This window comes from Jaculus jaculus, chromosome 2, assembly GCF_020740685.1.
Source record: "Jaculus jaculus isolate mJacJac1 chromosome 2, mJacJac1.mat.Y.cur, whole genome shotgun sequence".
In the NCBI taxonomy this organism is placed as follows: Eukaryota; Metazoa; Chordata; class Mammalia; order Rodentia; family Dipodidae; genus Jaculus; species Jaculus jaculus.
Genome location: NC_059103.1, coordinates 84,422,094 through 84,437,905, shown reverse-complemented (window position 1 = coordinate 84,437,905; position 15,812 = coordinate 84,422,094). Strand labels below are relative to the sequence as shown.

Below are 15,812 nucleotides of genomic sequence, written 5' to 3'. Positions count from 1 at the left end.
CCTGGAATTGACCCAGTAATCCCAGACTGGCCTTGAACTCACAGTGATCCTTCTACCTCTGCCTCCCAAGTGCACCACCATGCCTAACCCAGTATCAGACCAAAAAAAAAAAAGTTGTTTTAACCTGAGGATAACCTACGGCTTCCTGTGGGCTGTTTCACCTCTCTCACATCTACAGCGCTACAGAGCAGAGACAGCGGACTTATCACCTGGCTTTCTCACCCCAAGTGTCATTGAACAGGAAGAGAGCCAGAATAAGTCAGGGTTGCTTAGACAGGGGACTCATACCTCTTGAAACAGTGTGCAGCTGTCAGGACCCAGCAGCTACTCAGGAGCGTAGCCCCACAAAGAAGCCTACCATCTCCATAGGAAGACCTCAGCCGGAGAGAAACCTGCCAGGGCCAGCCGCCCCTAGGAGAAATCAGGATGCACATCCATGAAAGGCAAAAAGGCAAAGAAAAGCCCCAGCCAAACAACAACCTTAGCCAGGTGTGGTGGAGCATACAGGGAGTTTGAGGCCAGACTGAGACCCTGTCTTGAAAACTGAACAACAACCAAAAAAAAAGTCATTGACTATGATGATTTACTGGTTGGGGTGGGAGTTAGCAAAGGATTCTGGAATATAAGGATCCTTCCTACTTGGAAGGTGATGTCCCCTGTGACATCTTATGACATGACACTCTTGGAAATAAGTTATCGTCTTTATATTTCAGGATTTCTCTTTCTACCTTACCTAAGCAGCCTAAAGAAGCATCCAATAAACATAGTGTTGGCTTCCCATCAAGAAATTTAAACAAAACTTGATATTAAAATCGGTCAACATTCAATGAGTCTTTGTAGTTGCACACTTGTTAGAGTTTTCTTGTAACTCATTTTGCTCCTACCACATCACTTTTCAGAAGTGTTTGTCTCCTAAGTCATGGAACAGTGATATAATAACATGGTCTATATAAATCAAATGCACATTAAATGACAGTAAAATTGTAAGTAGAATCTGTACTTAATTTATAAAGTAAAATTGATAAAACAAACCCTTCATATAATAATAGAAAAATTCAAGTTTGCAGCACTGTATTATGCATATAATTCTATAATACTGAAAAATCTTTGAACAACATTTTACCTTAAGGAATTTCTTCCACCAATGATCCTCTTCTGCCGATGGTGCAACAATCTCAAACCACAAACAGATGAGAGGGTCTCTGAAGCAGAAATGGGTCATTAATTATCAAAATGCTCATAGAAGAGTAAAAGCACACAGTCCCAATACTCTCTCCTCCACCTTAAAATGTTGTTTCTCTGCAAATTGTACAGTAGTTTCTTGTGTAATAAAAATAAGTTTTCTCTTTTAAAGATTGACAGTAAGCCAGCCATGGTGGTGCACATCTTTAATCCCAGCATTTGGGAGGCCAAGGTAGGATTGCTATGAGTTCAAGGCAAGCCCAAGACTACACTGTGAACTCCTGGTCAGGCTGGGCTACAGGGAAACCCTACCTCAAACACACACACACACACACACACATACAAGTTTCTCATTCAGCCTGAAGGGTTCCATGAACTCTGAATTAAGCCTGTCTAGTACATTATCTACACCACCTTCTGCTGATTATAGAGTTCAGGAAAAAAAGAGAAAGAGCAAGACTGCAAATGTGGTAGTGATGTAAATTATATATGTATTACTATAAACACATATAAAAATAAAACTGAAGAGCAAAACATACCCCCAAAATAGAAACTTAATTTAAATTTACATTTGCTCATAGAGTATATTAAAAATTGGAAAGGGCTTATTGCAGTCAGCTCCATATTCCTGGAACATCCAGACAGTTTATGGTAGGAAGGGGTTTGTTTCAGTCTGATAGATCCAGGGGAAGTTCCATCAATGGTGGAAGAAGCTGTCACCCATTCATAAATCCAAGCAGGAAGAAAAAACCACCAGCAGCCAGCAAATACCAAAAGCAGCAAGCACAAACTGCCAGAGCTCAAAGTGCTTTCCCCACTCCTTTGGGCTGGAATTCAGAACTCCCCAAACACCCCTTACAACTGGACTCCAAGGCTCCACCCCCAGTGACATGTCCTCCTGCAGGGCAGTTGGAGACCCAGGTTACAAGCTTAATTTTAATAATACATCTGAGCCGGGTGTGGTGGCACAGGCCTTTTATCCCAGGACTCAATTGGGAGGTAGAGGTAGGAGGACTGTCAAGAGTTTGAGGCCAGCCTGAGACTACATAGTGAATTCCAGGTCTGCCTGGGTTAAAGTGAGACCCTACCTCAAAATAATAATAATAATAATAGTAATAATAATAATAACAATAATAATAATAATAATAATAATAGCAATAATAATACATCTGAGTTGATATATTCAAACTACCACAAGCTTGATAAGCCAATTTAAGTGGCAAACCATATCTAGTTACACTTCCTATGAGAGCATATACCTGTCATGAATATCTTAAATTTAAAATTATGGGAAGGGGGCTGGAGAGATGGCTTAGTGGTTAAGTGCTTGCCTGTAAAATCTAAGGACCCCAGTTCGAGGCTTGATTTCCCAGGACAAGGCAGTGCACATGTCTGGAGTTCATTTGCAGTGGCTGGAGGCCCTGGTGCACCCATTCTCTCTCTCATTCTGCCTGTCGCTCTCAAATAAATAAATTTTAAAAAACAATGTTTTTAATTATGGAAAGGGACTTGCAAGTAAAATTGTGGATTATAAACCACCACAGTAACCTAGTGAAAGAAAGGAACAAAATCAGACCTAAAGACTATCCAAAGAAGGAAACAAGAACAGCCTCAGAAAACTATAAAAAGAAGGGTATCAAAACAAGAGAGACACCAGAACTCATTTATCAATGACTGCAATGTGTAATCAAGTCAGGCAGATCTATAAACACCCATATATATTGTGAATTCGTAGCCCATATCCCCTGTGATTTTAGTTTGTTTTTTTAGTTTGTTGTTTTAATTTATTGTCATGATTGTTGGCAGATATAACTTTTCTTTCATTTTTTTTATGTTCTTGCTTTTCACATTCTTCTTATATTTACTGATTTTACTATTGCAATTCTTTTGCTCTCTTTTTATTTTACAGTGGAAGTTGCTGTTCTTGTTTATAGATGTAATGTTCTAGCTGTCTAGCCACTCTACTTGCACACTGGTATCAATACCTAAGAGTATCTACATGAAGCATCAAGCTACTGTGGCTAAATCCTCTATCTCACCAAAACAGTCTTTCTAGACTGAAAATGGAAAAATATTCATTGCCACAAATGTTCAAGACAACAAAGAAACACAAAAAGTAAAGACAACAGATAGGGAATACATATCTTTCTCAGCACTTCATGGAACCTACCTTCTCCAAAACTGATCACACAATTGTCCACAAAACAAATCATAACAAATTTAAAACAAAAAAAGGAATTAAGCAATACCCTGTATCCTATAAGATCAAGTGGAATAAAACTCAAAATCTACAAAAGGAGAGAATACAGAAACTATAAAATTCTTGGTGACTGAACAACAAACTTCTGAGTGAATAATGGATTATTGGAGAAATCAGGTAGAAATTAAAAATTCCTTGAAATGAAAATGACAAGACCTACCAGGCTTTCTGGGATGTAGCCAAAGCAGTCCCAAGAGGAAATCTTATAGCTATAAGCATGCATATCAAGAAATTAGAGATATCAAATAAACAACCTAATAATATAACCCTAGGCTCTAAAAAAGCAACAAAAAGCCAATCCTAAGTCCAACAATAGAAAAAAATAATTAAAAGCTTGGCAGAAATTTGGGCTGGAGAGATGGCTTAGTTGTTAAGCCCTTGCCTATGAAACCTAAGGATCCCGGTTCGAGGCTCGATTCCCCAGGACCCAGATGCACAAGGGGTCGCACACATTTGGAGTTTGTTTGTGGTGGCTAGAAGCCCTGGTGTGCCCTCTCTCTCTCTCTCGATCTCTCTCTCTCTCTGCCTCTCTCTCTCTCTCAAATAAATAAACAAAAAAATTTTTTTTAAAGCTTGGCAGAAATTAATGAAATAGACACTAAAAGAAAAATGCACGGAAATAACAACAAAAAAGTAGTTGGTTCTTTGCAAAAATAAAGTAAGGTTAATGAGCCTTTAACCAAACTAACAAACCTAAGGAGAAAGACTACATTAACAAAATGAGAACAAAAAGTGAGCTGCTACAACAGACCCCAATGAAATCCAAAACATCATTAGAGAATACTTGGAAAATTTATTTTCCAAAAGCTGGAAAACCTAGAAGAAAAAAAAAAAAAAAGACAAATTCCTAAACACACAACCTCCAAAGTTAAAAGTGCAGGCTTTTATTTAAAAACTTAAACAGACTCATTATAAGCCATGAAATTGAAGCTGTAATTAAAACTCTTCCTGCAAAGGAAAACCCTAGATGAGGATTCTTAGTGGAATTCTATCATACCTTTAAAGGTGATCTAATATCACATTTTCTCAAGGTCTACCACAATATTGAAAGGGAAGAAAACTTCCAAATTCATTCTATGAAGTCAGAATTGCCCTAATCTGTAAACCAGATAAAGATACAACCACAGAAGGAAACAATAGACCAATTTCTCTGATTAACATACATGCAAAAATCTTCAACAAGATTCTTGCAAACCCAACCCAAGGACATATTAAGAAGAATATATTCAGGCTGGGACCCAGGTTCAGTTTCCCAGTACCTTTCTAAGTCAGATTTACAAGATGGCACATGTGTCTGGAGTTCTTTAGCAGAGGCTGGAGGCCTGGTGCACTCAATCTCTATCAGTTTCTTCCTTTCTCTCTCTTGTAAATAAATAAGTAAGTAAGTAAATAAGAAGATTATTCATCATGACCAAGTGGGATTTATTCTAGGGATACAAGGTTGTTTCAACATATGTGAAACAATATATATGATACACTATGGGTACCTGGATCCTCTGTGACCCTGGTTCCCCGAAGGCATCCAGGAAACTGTGGAGAGCAGGGTCTTGAGCAGCTGTGCCCATGAAGGGATGTACACCCAGAAGACGACCTTAGAGAGCAGTTCCATTTATTCAATAGGGAAGTGGGTTTATAAGCAGTCAAGAGCAGGAAGAGGGTTCTAAGGGAATTGGTGGATTCAAAGGTTGTTAGCCAATGCCTAGGGACTTTCATTCCAGCATGTAGGGAGAGAGTCAGGTGATCTACATAGTGGTGGAAAGAGGGTCACAGGGATGGGCTGTGTGAAGGCTGCTGGCTGATAAGGAGTTTTCCTAGGCAACTGCTCACAGGGCTATGGGCAAAGCCTAAGTTCAGTTGTGCAGGGCTTGGAGAGGGAGTGGCCTCCTATAGCCTGGGGGTCCTTACCCATGCCTGGAAGCTCAGACCCCTCTCCAGAAGGCTCCAGCCTGTGCCTGGCAGTGCCTGACAATACACTATATAAATAACTGATAGAAATTACATGAGTATATCAGTTGATAAAGAAAAGGCATTTTACAAAATCTAACATGCTTTCATTATAAAACTCCTTGGAAAAGGTGGAATAGTAGAACATACCTCAAAATATTAAGGGTCATACATGACAAACCCATGGCCAATATTATATTAAATGGAAAAAAATGGACAGCCATTTTCTCTGAAAACAGAAAAATAGATCTCCTCTCTCATCACTTTTGTTCAATACTGTTCTAGAATTTATAGCAAGAACAATAAGACAAGAAGACATAAAAGAATAAAAATAAAAAAGGAAGAGGTCAAACTATCCCTATTTGCACAGGACCTGATTCTATACTTATAAGAGCAAATAGAATCTACAAAAACATTCATAGAGTTAATAATTTCAGGAAAGTTGAAGGATACTAAATCAACACACAAAAATCAGTAGCACTCACGTATAATAATAATGAACTCAGAAAGAAAGAGATCAAGAAAACATACCATTCATGATAGTTACCATACTTACCTGGAAGTGGGGATACCATGATCACAATAGCTACCAAAAAATTTTAACACCTAGGAATAAACCTAACAAAAAAATGTGAAAGACCTCAACAATGAAAACTTAAAGACACTAAAATAAATAAATAAATAGATAAATAAATAAATAAATCGAAGAACACTAAATGATTGAAATACCTTCACTGCTCCTGGAATCGTAGAATAACATTGTGAAAATGGCTATGCTACCAAAAGTAATCTACAAATTCAATGCAATTCTCATAAAAATTCCAATGATGTCCCCCAAGGAGCTATTTAATTCAGTAACTCATATGGAAGCACAAAAGACCACAAACATCCAAAGAAATCATAGAATGAGCATAGCTGGAAGTATCACAATACCTGATCTACTACAGGGATAGCACGATTCTGGCCACCAAAGCAGACAGGCCAACCAATGGAACAGAATAAAAGGTTCAAAAGTAAATCCACACTGTTTTAGCCACCTCATCTTTGGCAAACAATCCAAAAATATTCAGTGGAAAACAAGCTTATACAATAAATGGTGCAGAGTAAGTGCTAGAAAAAAACCTAGAATATACATATAGGTAAACCTTTCTGAACAGGACTCTAATAACACAGGAAATAGCCCCCAAAAATCAACAAATAGGACTACATGAAGTTAAAAAGCTCTACAGCCAAAGAAACCAACAAAGCACATAGCTTACAGAATGATGAGAAAAAATCTTTACAAGCAATACTTCAGACAGGGAGCTAATAACCCAACATTACAAAGAACTGCAAAAATTAAACACCAAAAAATAAATCTACCAATTATCAAATGAGTATCAGTACAACAATGGGAAGAGTTCACAAAAGAAACACAAAAAGCCAGTAAGTACTTTAAAAAAAATGTACAATATTCTTAGCCATTTGGGAAATGCAAATCAAAATAACTTTGAGATACCATCTTACCTCAGTAAGAATGGCCATCATCAAGAAAACAGAAATGCTGGCAAAGATGCAGAAAAAGAACCTTCCTTCATCCACTGTTTGTGGAAGTGCAAACTACTACAGCCATCATGGAAATCAGTGTGAAGGTATCTTAAAAAGTTAGAAATAGTCCTCCCATGCAACCCAGTTTTACCACTCCTGGGCATGTACCCAAAATATTCTACACTCTACTACAGAGATACTTGCACATCCACCTTTACAAAGGCTCTATTTACAACAGTAAGAATTAGCTAAGATGCCCATTGACAGATGAATGGATAATTAAAATGTGGTGCACATACACAATGGAATTCTATGAGGCAGTATGGAAAAATGAAATTGTGAAATTTGCAGGAAAATAGATGGATTTGGAAAGAATAATATTAAGTGAGGTGACTCAGACTCAGAAAGACCAAAACCTCATGTTCTCTATGATATGAGGATCATAGCATATAATAGCTATAAGTATGTATATATAGGGGGCAAATGTGATTTAAACCTATAAAGAAAGAACTGTGAACTAAAGATATGATCTAGAAGAGAATTAAGGGAAGAGAAAAATGATACAAGTAAGGGCTGGAGAGATTGCTTAATGGTTAAGGTGCTTGCCTGCAAAGCCAGAGGACCCATGTTCAATTCCCCAGTACCCATGTAAGTCAGATGCACAAGGGGATACAAGCATTTGGAGTTTGTTTGTAGTGGCTAGAGGCCCTGGAACACTCAGTTTCTCTCTGTCTCCTCTCTATCTCTCTTTCTGCTTACAAATAAATAAATGAAAATTTAATTTAAAAAAATACAGGTAATACAGGAGAGAGGGAATTGGGAGGAAGAAGGAGGCGAACAGAAGGGGAAATGGGAATAGAAAAAAAGATGGACTAAAAAATTCCAAGATAAATGATACCTAAATCTCTACATGCCAACTAAAATAAATGATACATACATCTCTATATGCCAACTAAAATAAATGATACCTAAATCTCTATATGCCAACTAAGAAAAGTTAAATAAATTATAGAAACAAAATTTTAAAAAATTATATACATACATACAAAAAGGTGGTATCCAAAAGAAGGGGAGTACATAAGGCATGACTAATTTTCAAAGTAATTTTAGAAAGTAGAGTTTATGATTTAATGATTTACATATGGGTATTTTCATTGGTGAAGTATATGTACATATATATATATATATATATATATATATATATACACACATATATATATACATACACATATATATGACATATATATACATATATATATACACATATATATATATACATACACATATATATGACATATATATACATATATGTACACAAAATATATATACAACATATATATACATATATATATAAAGTATGTATGCATCTTGACTCAATATACACAAATCTGTATAATAAGAGGAGTATGGAAATGTGTCAAGAACACAAAAACCATATCAGCAATAATGATTTTCTCAGAACAACCAAGTAGAAGGCAGCTCAAAAGGTCTGGATATAGGAAAAGATTCAGCAATATACCAAGAAATTAATTTGCTAAATGATGTGAGAGGCATGTTGTCAAAACTTTAACCTTAATCTCAGAATATGAGTTTTATAGATGACACTGCAAGTTTTAAGATATTAGATAAACAAATGGCTCCAATAATGCTCTAAGTCAGGTCAATATATGATGCCAAGAAAAGGAATGATGTAATACTGAGCAAGCAAAACTTAAAGTTTACATCACTTTGGGTACAAAGCACCTGCTTCTAAAAAAAGAAGGAAAGTCAACTTAAAGCTATGCAGTGTAACAAAAAATTAAGCAAGATTGAGTTCCTTTATGGAAGGACACCATCAGATAATCAATAAACAATCATTTGCATTTAATTACCCCAAGATGGCACTAGCTCTAGAACTACAATATAAAACCAATGAGTTGATGAGCCAACTTACTTTATTTAGCTAGCTTGAAATGAATTATCTTTACTGGGATATGGTAACACTGTCTACCATGGAAAGGAATCAGTATAGCATGACTGTATACATTATATTTTTTGAGTTTTTTCAACTGCTTTAGGAATTAGCATAATTTAAAGAATTAGTTGTATTTAATTTATAAGTATAATTTAAATCATTGAAAGAAATTTAACATTAAGTTGTAATCAGTATTTAGAAAAAACTATCTTACCACACATCATTCTCACATTCAGAAGCCCCTCAGAATCAAAGAACTATATTAATAACATCCAATTTTCTTTTTTTTGTATTATCTTTAACAATTAAAAAGCAAGAGAAAGCACACAAGTGCAATAGTGGCACACAGCCATGGTGGGTAACCAACTGTTCTAGGATTGGCTAACAGATCCACTCAGTGGAAAGGAAACCATATCTGGAACTGGGAAACAAATCAAAATCATATCCAGATAATGATTCTGCTTTCCATTGTCAAGCTCCCTCTAACCTTACACTATAAAAGTATCTAAACCCTTACAATTCTCTCTAAATTAATAATGATTATCCCTTTTAACTGACACTGACTTTACTTTCCATTGAAGAATCTCCTTCTATTTTTCTGACGGGAACTGGACTTGGGGAGATAAATGATCCAGCACACTCCAACCTGGCCCCATTTGAAACCACAGAGGAATTGGGGAAATAGCAAGAATGCTGCTCTCTTAGTTAAGCTGACAAGGGTGATGGAGAAGGATACTGAGGACACTCAACACCTACCAAAGCAGACATCTAGATGTTCCTAAAGGCCCCTCACTGAAGTAGACTTAAAGCACTCCCAGCATGGCTCAGGGAATTTTATGGAAGAGGAGGCGGAAAGATTGTTAGAGATACAAGTTGGGATATTTTGCACAGAGACACTGCCTCTCCCCCATAACTGACTGCTGCCCATAATGCAGGATCACAATCCCCATGGAGTTGACCTGCATCCCCAATGAGGAAGACATCTTCAGAAAAGGGACAGGGAGGAGGGAAAGAATGGTACCAACATGTGATGTTTACTTACAAAATATACCCATATCTAATAATAAAAAAATAAAGAAAACAATAAAGAGAAAGAATGTGCAGGCACACAAATAGTATGTACTTTCAATCCAGATCGAGGGTATTTTTTTTTTCCACAGAAGATAACCACAGGTTTCTTAAAATAGCTTCCATGAATTCTAAGTATAAAACACACCATGTTCCCTTTTTCTTCAAGTTTTTGTGTTTCAGAGAATAAAATCTACAAAGAAAAATTTTTCTTTTAGAAATTTACTTAAAGCGCTAGGTGTGGTAGCTCACGCCTTTAATCCCTGCACTTGGGAGGCTGAGGCAGGAGAATAGCTGTTGGTCTGAGGGAAGCATGGGCTACAGTCAGCCTGGACTAGAGTGAAACCCTGCCTCAAAAAAGAAAATAACTTTAAAAAATATCTCTGTCTTTTAAAATATTAGTAAGAATGAAGCAGTTTCTTTCTTTAAATTGTTTGTAAGCCTCCCCTAGGCACATTTGCAGAGCACCACTGGTTCTAAATAGGAGCATGAACAAGGGCCTGGTTGCATCCTCACTGCATGCAATCCCTGTTCACAAAGTGATGCCTGTAGGAATGGTATGGGAATTGGTGTTCTTCGACGTGTTTAGGGGCCCAGAAGTGCCTTACCTTTCTTACCATTACTTGATGACTTCTTGCCAAAATAATCACATATAACTCCAGCATCTTCACTATGGCGACAGTTGTGTCTTCCGATGTCCTGTTTGACACAGTCAGCCAGGGACCTCTCATTTCCTGTGCACTTCACGTTATCCATGTGAATGGGCCCTTTCCCTTCCCCAAAATAAGCCATGGACCTTGCTCTCGCAGGACCCCTGGAAACAGAGCATTCTTAAGGATGTGGAAAATTGGTCAATCATGCATTTGAATACAGAGCAACATATACTCAAATTCTACTTTATTCTTTATTTTTTACATATTTAAATCAGCATGTACACATACAGGACATAACATTTTTGGATGATTGTCAAAAATTTAAATATCTTCTTCATGTTATAGAATCAACTACTTCTAACTTAATTTCTGCTTCCAAAGTCACACTTAAATACCATGTCAAGAAATAGTAGTTGTAGCCAGGCATGGTGGTGCATGCGTTTAATCCCAGCACTTGGGAGGCAGAGGTAGGAGGATCTCTGTGAGTTCAAAGTCACCCTGAGACAACATAGTGAATTCCAGGTCAGCCTGGACTAGAGTGAAACCCTACCTCGAAAAGAAGAAGAAAGAAGAAGAAGAAGAAGAAAATGAAGAAGAAGAAGGAGAAGGAGAAGAAGGAGAAGAAGAAGAAGAAGAAATGGTAGTTTTAAACTCTAAAGCAGGGAAAAATAATCACCCCTAATTTCCTACTCCCATAAAAAGTATTCTGCTTTCTTAAAATTGGCATTATATTGCCAAGAATGAGATTAAGTAATTTCAGAGACCTAAGAACTACCTTTTCACGTTTTTTTTAATTTTTATTTATTTATTTTTTTTATTTATTTGAGAGTGACAGACACAGAGAGAAAGACAGATAGAGGGAGAGAGAGAGAATGGGCACGCCAGGGCTTCCAGCCTCTGCAAACAAACACCAGACGCGTGCGCCCCTTGTGCATCTGGCTAACGTGGAACCTGGGGAACCGAGCCTCGAACCGGGGTCCTTAGGCTTCACAGGCAAGCGCTTAACCGCTAAGCCATCTCTCCAGCCCCTTTTCACATTTTTAATAAGAAAAAAAAATACCATTATTAAAACAGAGAGAACTTCGAATTATGAACAGAAGGCAGGGTGGCCTTTACTATATTTCATTTTTTAATCACGTCACTTTTCTTTTCTCAAGGTACGGTCTCACTCTAACACAGACTGACCTGGAATTCACTCTGTAGTCTCAGGGTGGCCTTGAACTCACAGCAATCCTCCTACATCTGCCTCCTGAGTGCTGGGAATGAAGGCATGTGCCACCATGCCCTGCTTTAATAGCATCACTTTTTAAACTATGAAAATCAAATACTTTTAATGAAACAAAATTTAACACTGACACCATATATAAGTCAATTTTTCACAAAGTAATGAACATAATAATGAAAGGAAAACTGATTTAAGCTTGAACCATAGGAAAGCTATCCTTAACACATCAAGCTAGGGAAAAATATTAAACTAAATAAGACAGAGACAAACAAAAGATCTTGCCTCACAAAAGGTGGAATGTAAGGACTCACATCTGAGGTTGTCCTCTGACCTGCACATACATGCCCAACACTCACATGAACACACAAACACACATACAAAGATAAAAATGACAATGATATACATAAGAATGAATAATTTGATAAATTCAATAACTTTTAAATTCAGAATGCCACTTTACTAGAAGCTATCCTAAGGAAGGTGAAAAGATAAACCTGAAAGTTGGCATATGTAATTATCATCCACAAATGTAAAAATTTTCCTCTGAGAGAAGAAAATAGTATATATTATACCAAAAACTCACAGAAATCACTAAAAAGTTTTTTTTCAAAAGAGAGAAAATTAAGAAGATAGGTCTCTAAACACTGTGTGCTATGTAAAAGAAAATATTGATGGCTAGTACTAATAAGATTATATCATTAGTAGTTAGGGATAAGTGAAAAGACAAACACTAGGTCCCCTCATATTGACAAGAAATAATTGTCATTGTTATTGAGTGTGGAAATTAGTATAGCCACAAGGCAATCTTGCATGCCCTAATCAAGTTGAGGATGGATGCACATAGTCTATAGATTGGCACTACCACTCTTGATTATATTCCCTAAAAATTTAACACACAAGTGCACCAGTAAAAAAGCATAAAAAATGTTCATAGTAGTGTATATGGTACTAGAAATGATATTGTTATGCTTTGATTGCCCCTCTCAAAATTCATGTACGGAATAATTGTATGGAATTATTGTGAGACCAGAAAAATATTGTGGAATTTTTAAAAGATGAGGCAGACCCCTCTCAATATTGAATCCATTATTAAAGCCATCAGGGCTCTATCTCTTGTATCATACCCACTCTCTATGTGATACCCTGCAGCACCTTTGAACTCAACAGTTTCTATAAGCAAGAAGGTTCTCCTGACATGAGACCTCTCCATTTGCCAGCTTCCAAAGCTGTGAGATGAACCAAGTTTATTCTTTTTTTAACCTTATTTTTATTTGTTTATTTGAGAGAAAGAGAGAACGGCAGAGAGAGGGAGAGAGAACCAAGTTTTTTCTTTAAAATGTGGCATTCAGCTAAAGCAAAAGAAAACAAACTAACACTGAATGCAAATATCACAGCATCAATACAATAAACTGACATACTAGATATGTATGAAATTTAATACTACAGAGCAAAACCAATACAATTACAGTTACTTAGATAGACAGCAATCTGAAAAGCAGATTGGAAAGACAGCAAGTAATTGAAGAACCAAAAGTATTGCTTACTTTCAAAAATAGATTTTAGTTTTTTCAAGGTAGGATCTCGCTCTAGCCCAGGCTGACCTGGAATTTGCTATGTAGTCTCAGCGTGGCTTTGAACTCATGGTGATCCTCCTATCTCTACCTCCCAAGTGCTGGAACTAAAGGCATATGCCACCATGCCCGCAAAAATAGATTTTAAGGGCTGGTGGGATGGCTTAGCAGTTTATGAATTGACTTACTGGTTAAGGCATATGCCTGCAAAGCCAACGGACTCAGGTTCAATTCCCCAGGACCCATGTTAGCCAGATGCAGTAGGGGATGCACGAGTCTGGAGTTCTTTTGCAGTGGTTGGAGGCCCTGGTGTGCCCATTCTATCTCTCTCCCTCTTTTTCTGTCAAATAAATAAATAATAGATGTCAAATGAACAAACTACTGGCTAAAGAGGTAACATTTGCAGATGCTACAAAAATTATAATAAAATGATACAAAATTCAAGACAGTATTTCTTTGGGTCAAGATGTAAAAACAGAGGGACTAACACATAGGTAACTTAAAGGTAGAGCAACATGCTATTTCCTAAGCTTGGTGGCAGGGACAGGGTGCCCCACACTGTCCTGTAGGCTGCATGTATGTATCTATATGCATGTATGGACTCACACATATACATACGTATTTAGCAGAGGAAAATTTTTTAAATAAAACTCCAAGAGGAAAAATAACGGTAAGATTTCTGTGCATCAATAGTGTCAAATCAGGGCTGCAGAGATGGCTTAGCGGTTAAGCTCTTGCCTGTGAAGCCTGAGGACCCCGGTTCGAGGCTCAATTCCCCAGGACCCACGTTAGCCAGATGCACAAGGGGGCACATGCGTCTGAAGTTCGTTTGCAGTGGCTGGAGGCCCTGGCGCGCCCATTCTCTCTCTCTCTGTCTATTTGCCTCTCTCTCTCTCTGTCGCTCTCAAATAAATAAATAAAAATAAACAAAAAAATTAAAAAAAACAATAGTGTCAAATCACTAGATTTATATTCTACGGGGCATAAAATGCTGTAACTATGTTATTTTAAATGTCATACAAATATATCAAAAAATAAGTCCTTGCCAAGCATTTTAAAAAAGACAAATTATATATACTTAATTTCAGATCTTTACTAAAATAGTGATAGCATACCATTTTACATTTTGTTGCAAAGCATGCCACTCTTGTACATAATTGTTCAAAAGCAATTACATTTTGAAACATATTCACACAAAGTCATCACGGCTGTTCTGTGTGTCTTAATGAATATAACTGATCTCAGCATGCAGTCATCTCTGTAAATGCTATATTTGTCAGTATTATGTGACACAAATTAAAGCATGCCTTTTACTTTGCTTTTCATGCAAGCATATCACATTAGTTCCTTTCATGTTTACTGGTTTTTATTATATCATCTCTATTTTTCCCCATTATGAAAATGCTTTCTGATATCATTCTGATTTCCAGTGTTTCCAAAGACTAAACTTCAACATGAAGTAGCTGGCTGGAGGACATACCACTAGAACTTCTACCAACGAAGTTCAGTCTTTCAATAGCTCAAAAGTTCTCTGTACAAATGTGGCTGGAATGGTGCAGTAGCAGTTAAGGGGCTTGCCTGCAAGGCCAAAGGACCCAGGTTCAATTCCCCAGGACCTATGCTAGCCAGATGCACAAGGGGGCACATGCGTCTGGGGTTTGTTTGCAGTGGCTGGAGGCCCTGGTGTGGCCATTCTCTCTCTCTCTCTCCCTCTTTCTCTGTCAAATAAATAAATAAAATATTAATAATAAAAAGTTCTCTGTACCAATGAATGCATTACTAAAAATTTATGACACAGAAGAAACAATTCCCTGCTCACATCACATATGAACTTATGTTTGTGTGTGTTTGTATGTTTCTATATGAAATTTCATTTCATCTCAGTGGGAAAATATTTACAAATATTTAAGATGGTAACATATCTAGAAGATTCTCATTGAAATACCATATAAAGGCAAACTGGCCAGGCATAGTGGCACACACCTCTAATCCTAGCACTTAGGAGACCAAGGTAGCAGGACTGCTATGAGTTCAAGGCCAGCCTGAGACTACCTAGTGAATTCCAAGACAGCCTTGGCTAAAGCAAGACCCTACCTCAAAAAAACAAAAGAGAGGAAAAAAATAACAAGCAAGTTGTATGTTGTACAGAAACTAACTAGTGAATTTGCTTTAGCAACACTATGCAATTAGTTAGGGATTTTATCTAAAACATAAAATGAAATCTTTTGATCCATCTCTTTATAACTAAATAAATAGTTTTGAGAATAGCTGCCAACTTTGGCCACATAATCTAGATTTTTATTTTCCACCTCACATGAAAATAGTTGAATGCCAGGCATGGTGGCACATGTCTTTAATCCCAGCACTTGGGAGGCAGAGGTAAGAGGATCAACATGAGTTGGAGGCCACCCTGAGACTATATAGTGAA

At 37.1% G+C, this 15,812-nt stretch overlaps 1 protein-coding gene across 2 annotated transcripts in view; it reads right to left on the bottom strand.

The window, feature by feature from the left end:
* Prss12 (serine protease 12) overlaps nucleotides 1-15,812 on the bottom strand; it is a 76,965-nt gene that overhangs the window by 11,649 nt on the left and 49,504 nt on the right. Inside the window, exons 7-9 of one of the 2 annotated variants that reach the window (XM_045142542.1) lie at nucleotides 10,544-10,749; nucleotides 1,124-1,202; nucleotides 289-411 (exon numbers count right to left, since the gene is read on the bottom strand). In XM_045142542.1, coding sequence (XP_044998477.1) covers nucleotides 289-411; nucleotides 1,124-1,202; nucleotides 10,544-10,749 — 408 coding nt within the window. The remainder of the gene's footprint in view (nucleotides 1-288; nucleotides 412-1,123; nucleotides 1,203-10,543; nucleotides 10,750-15,812) is intronic. The other variant, XM_045142543.1, reaches the window with a different exon arrangement.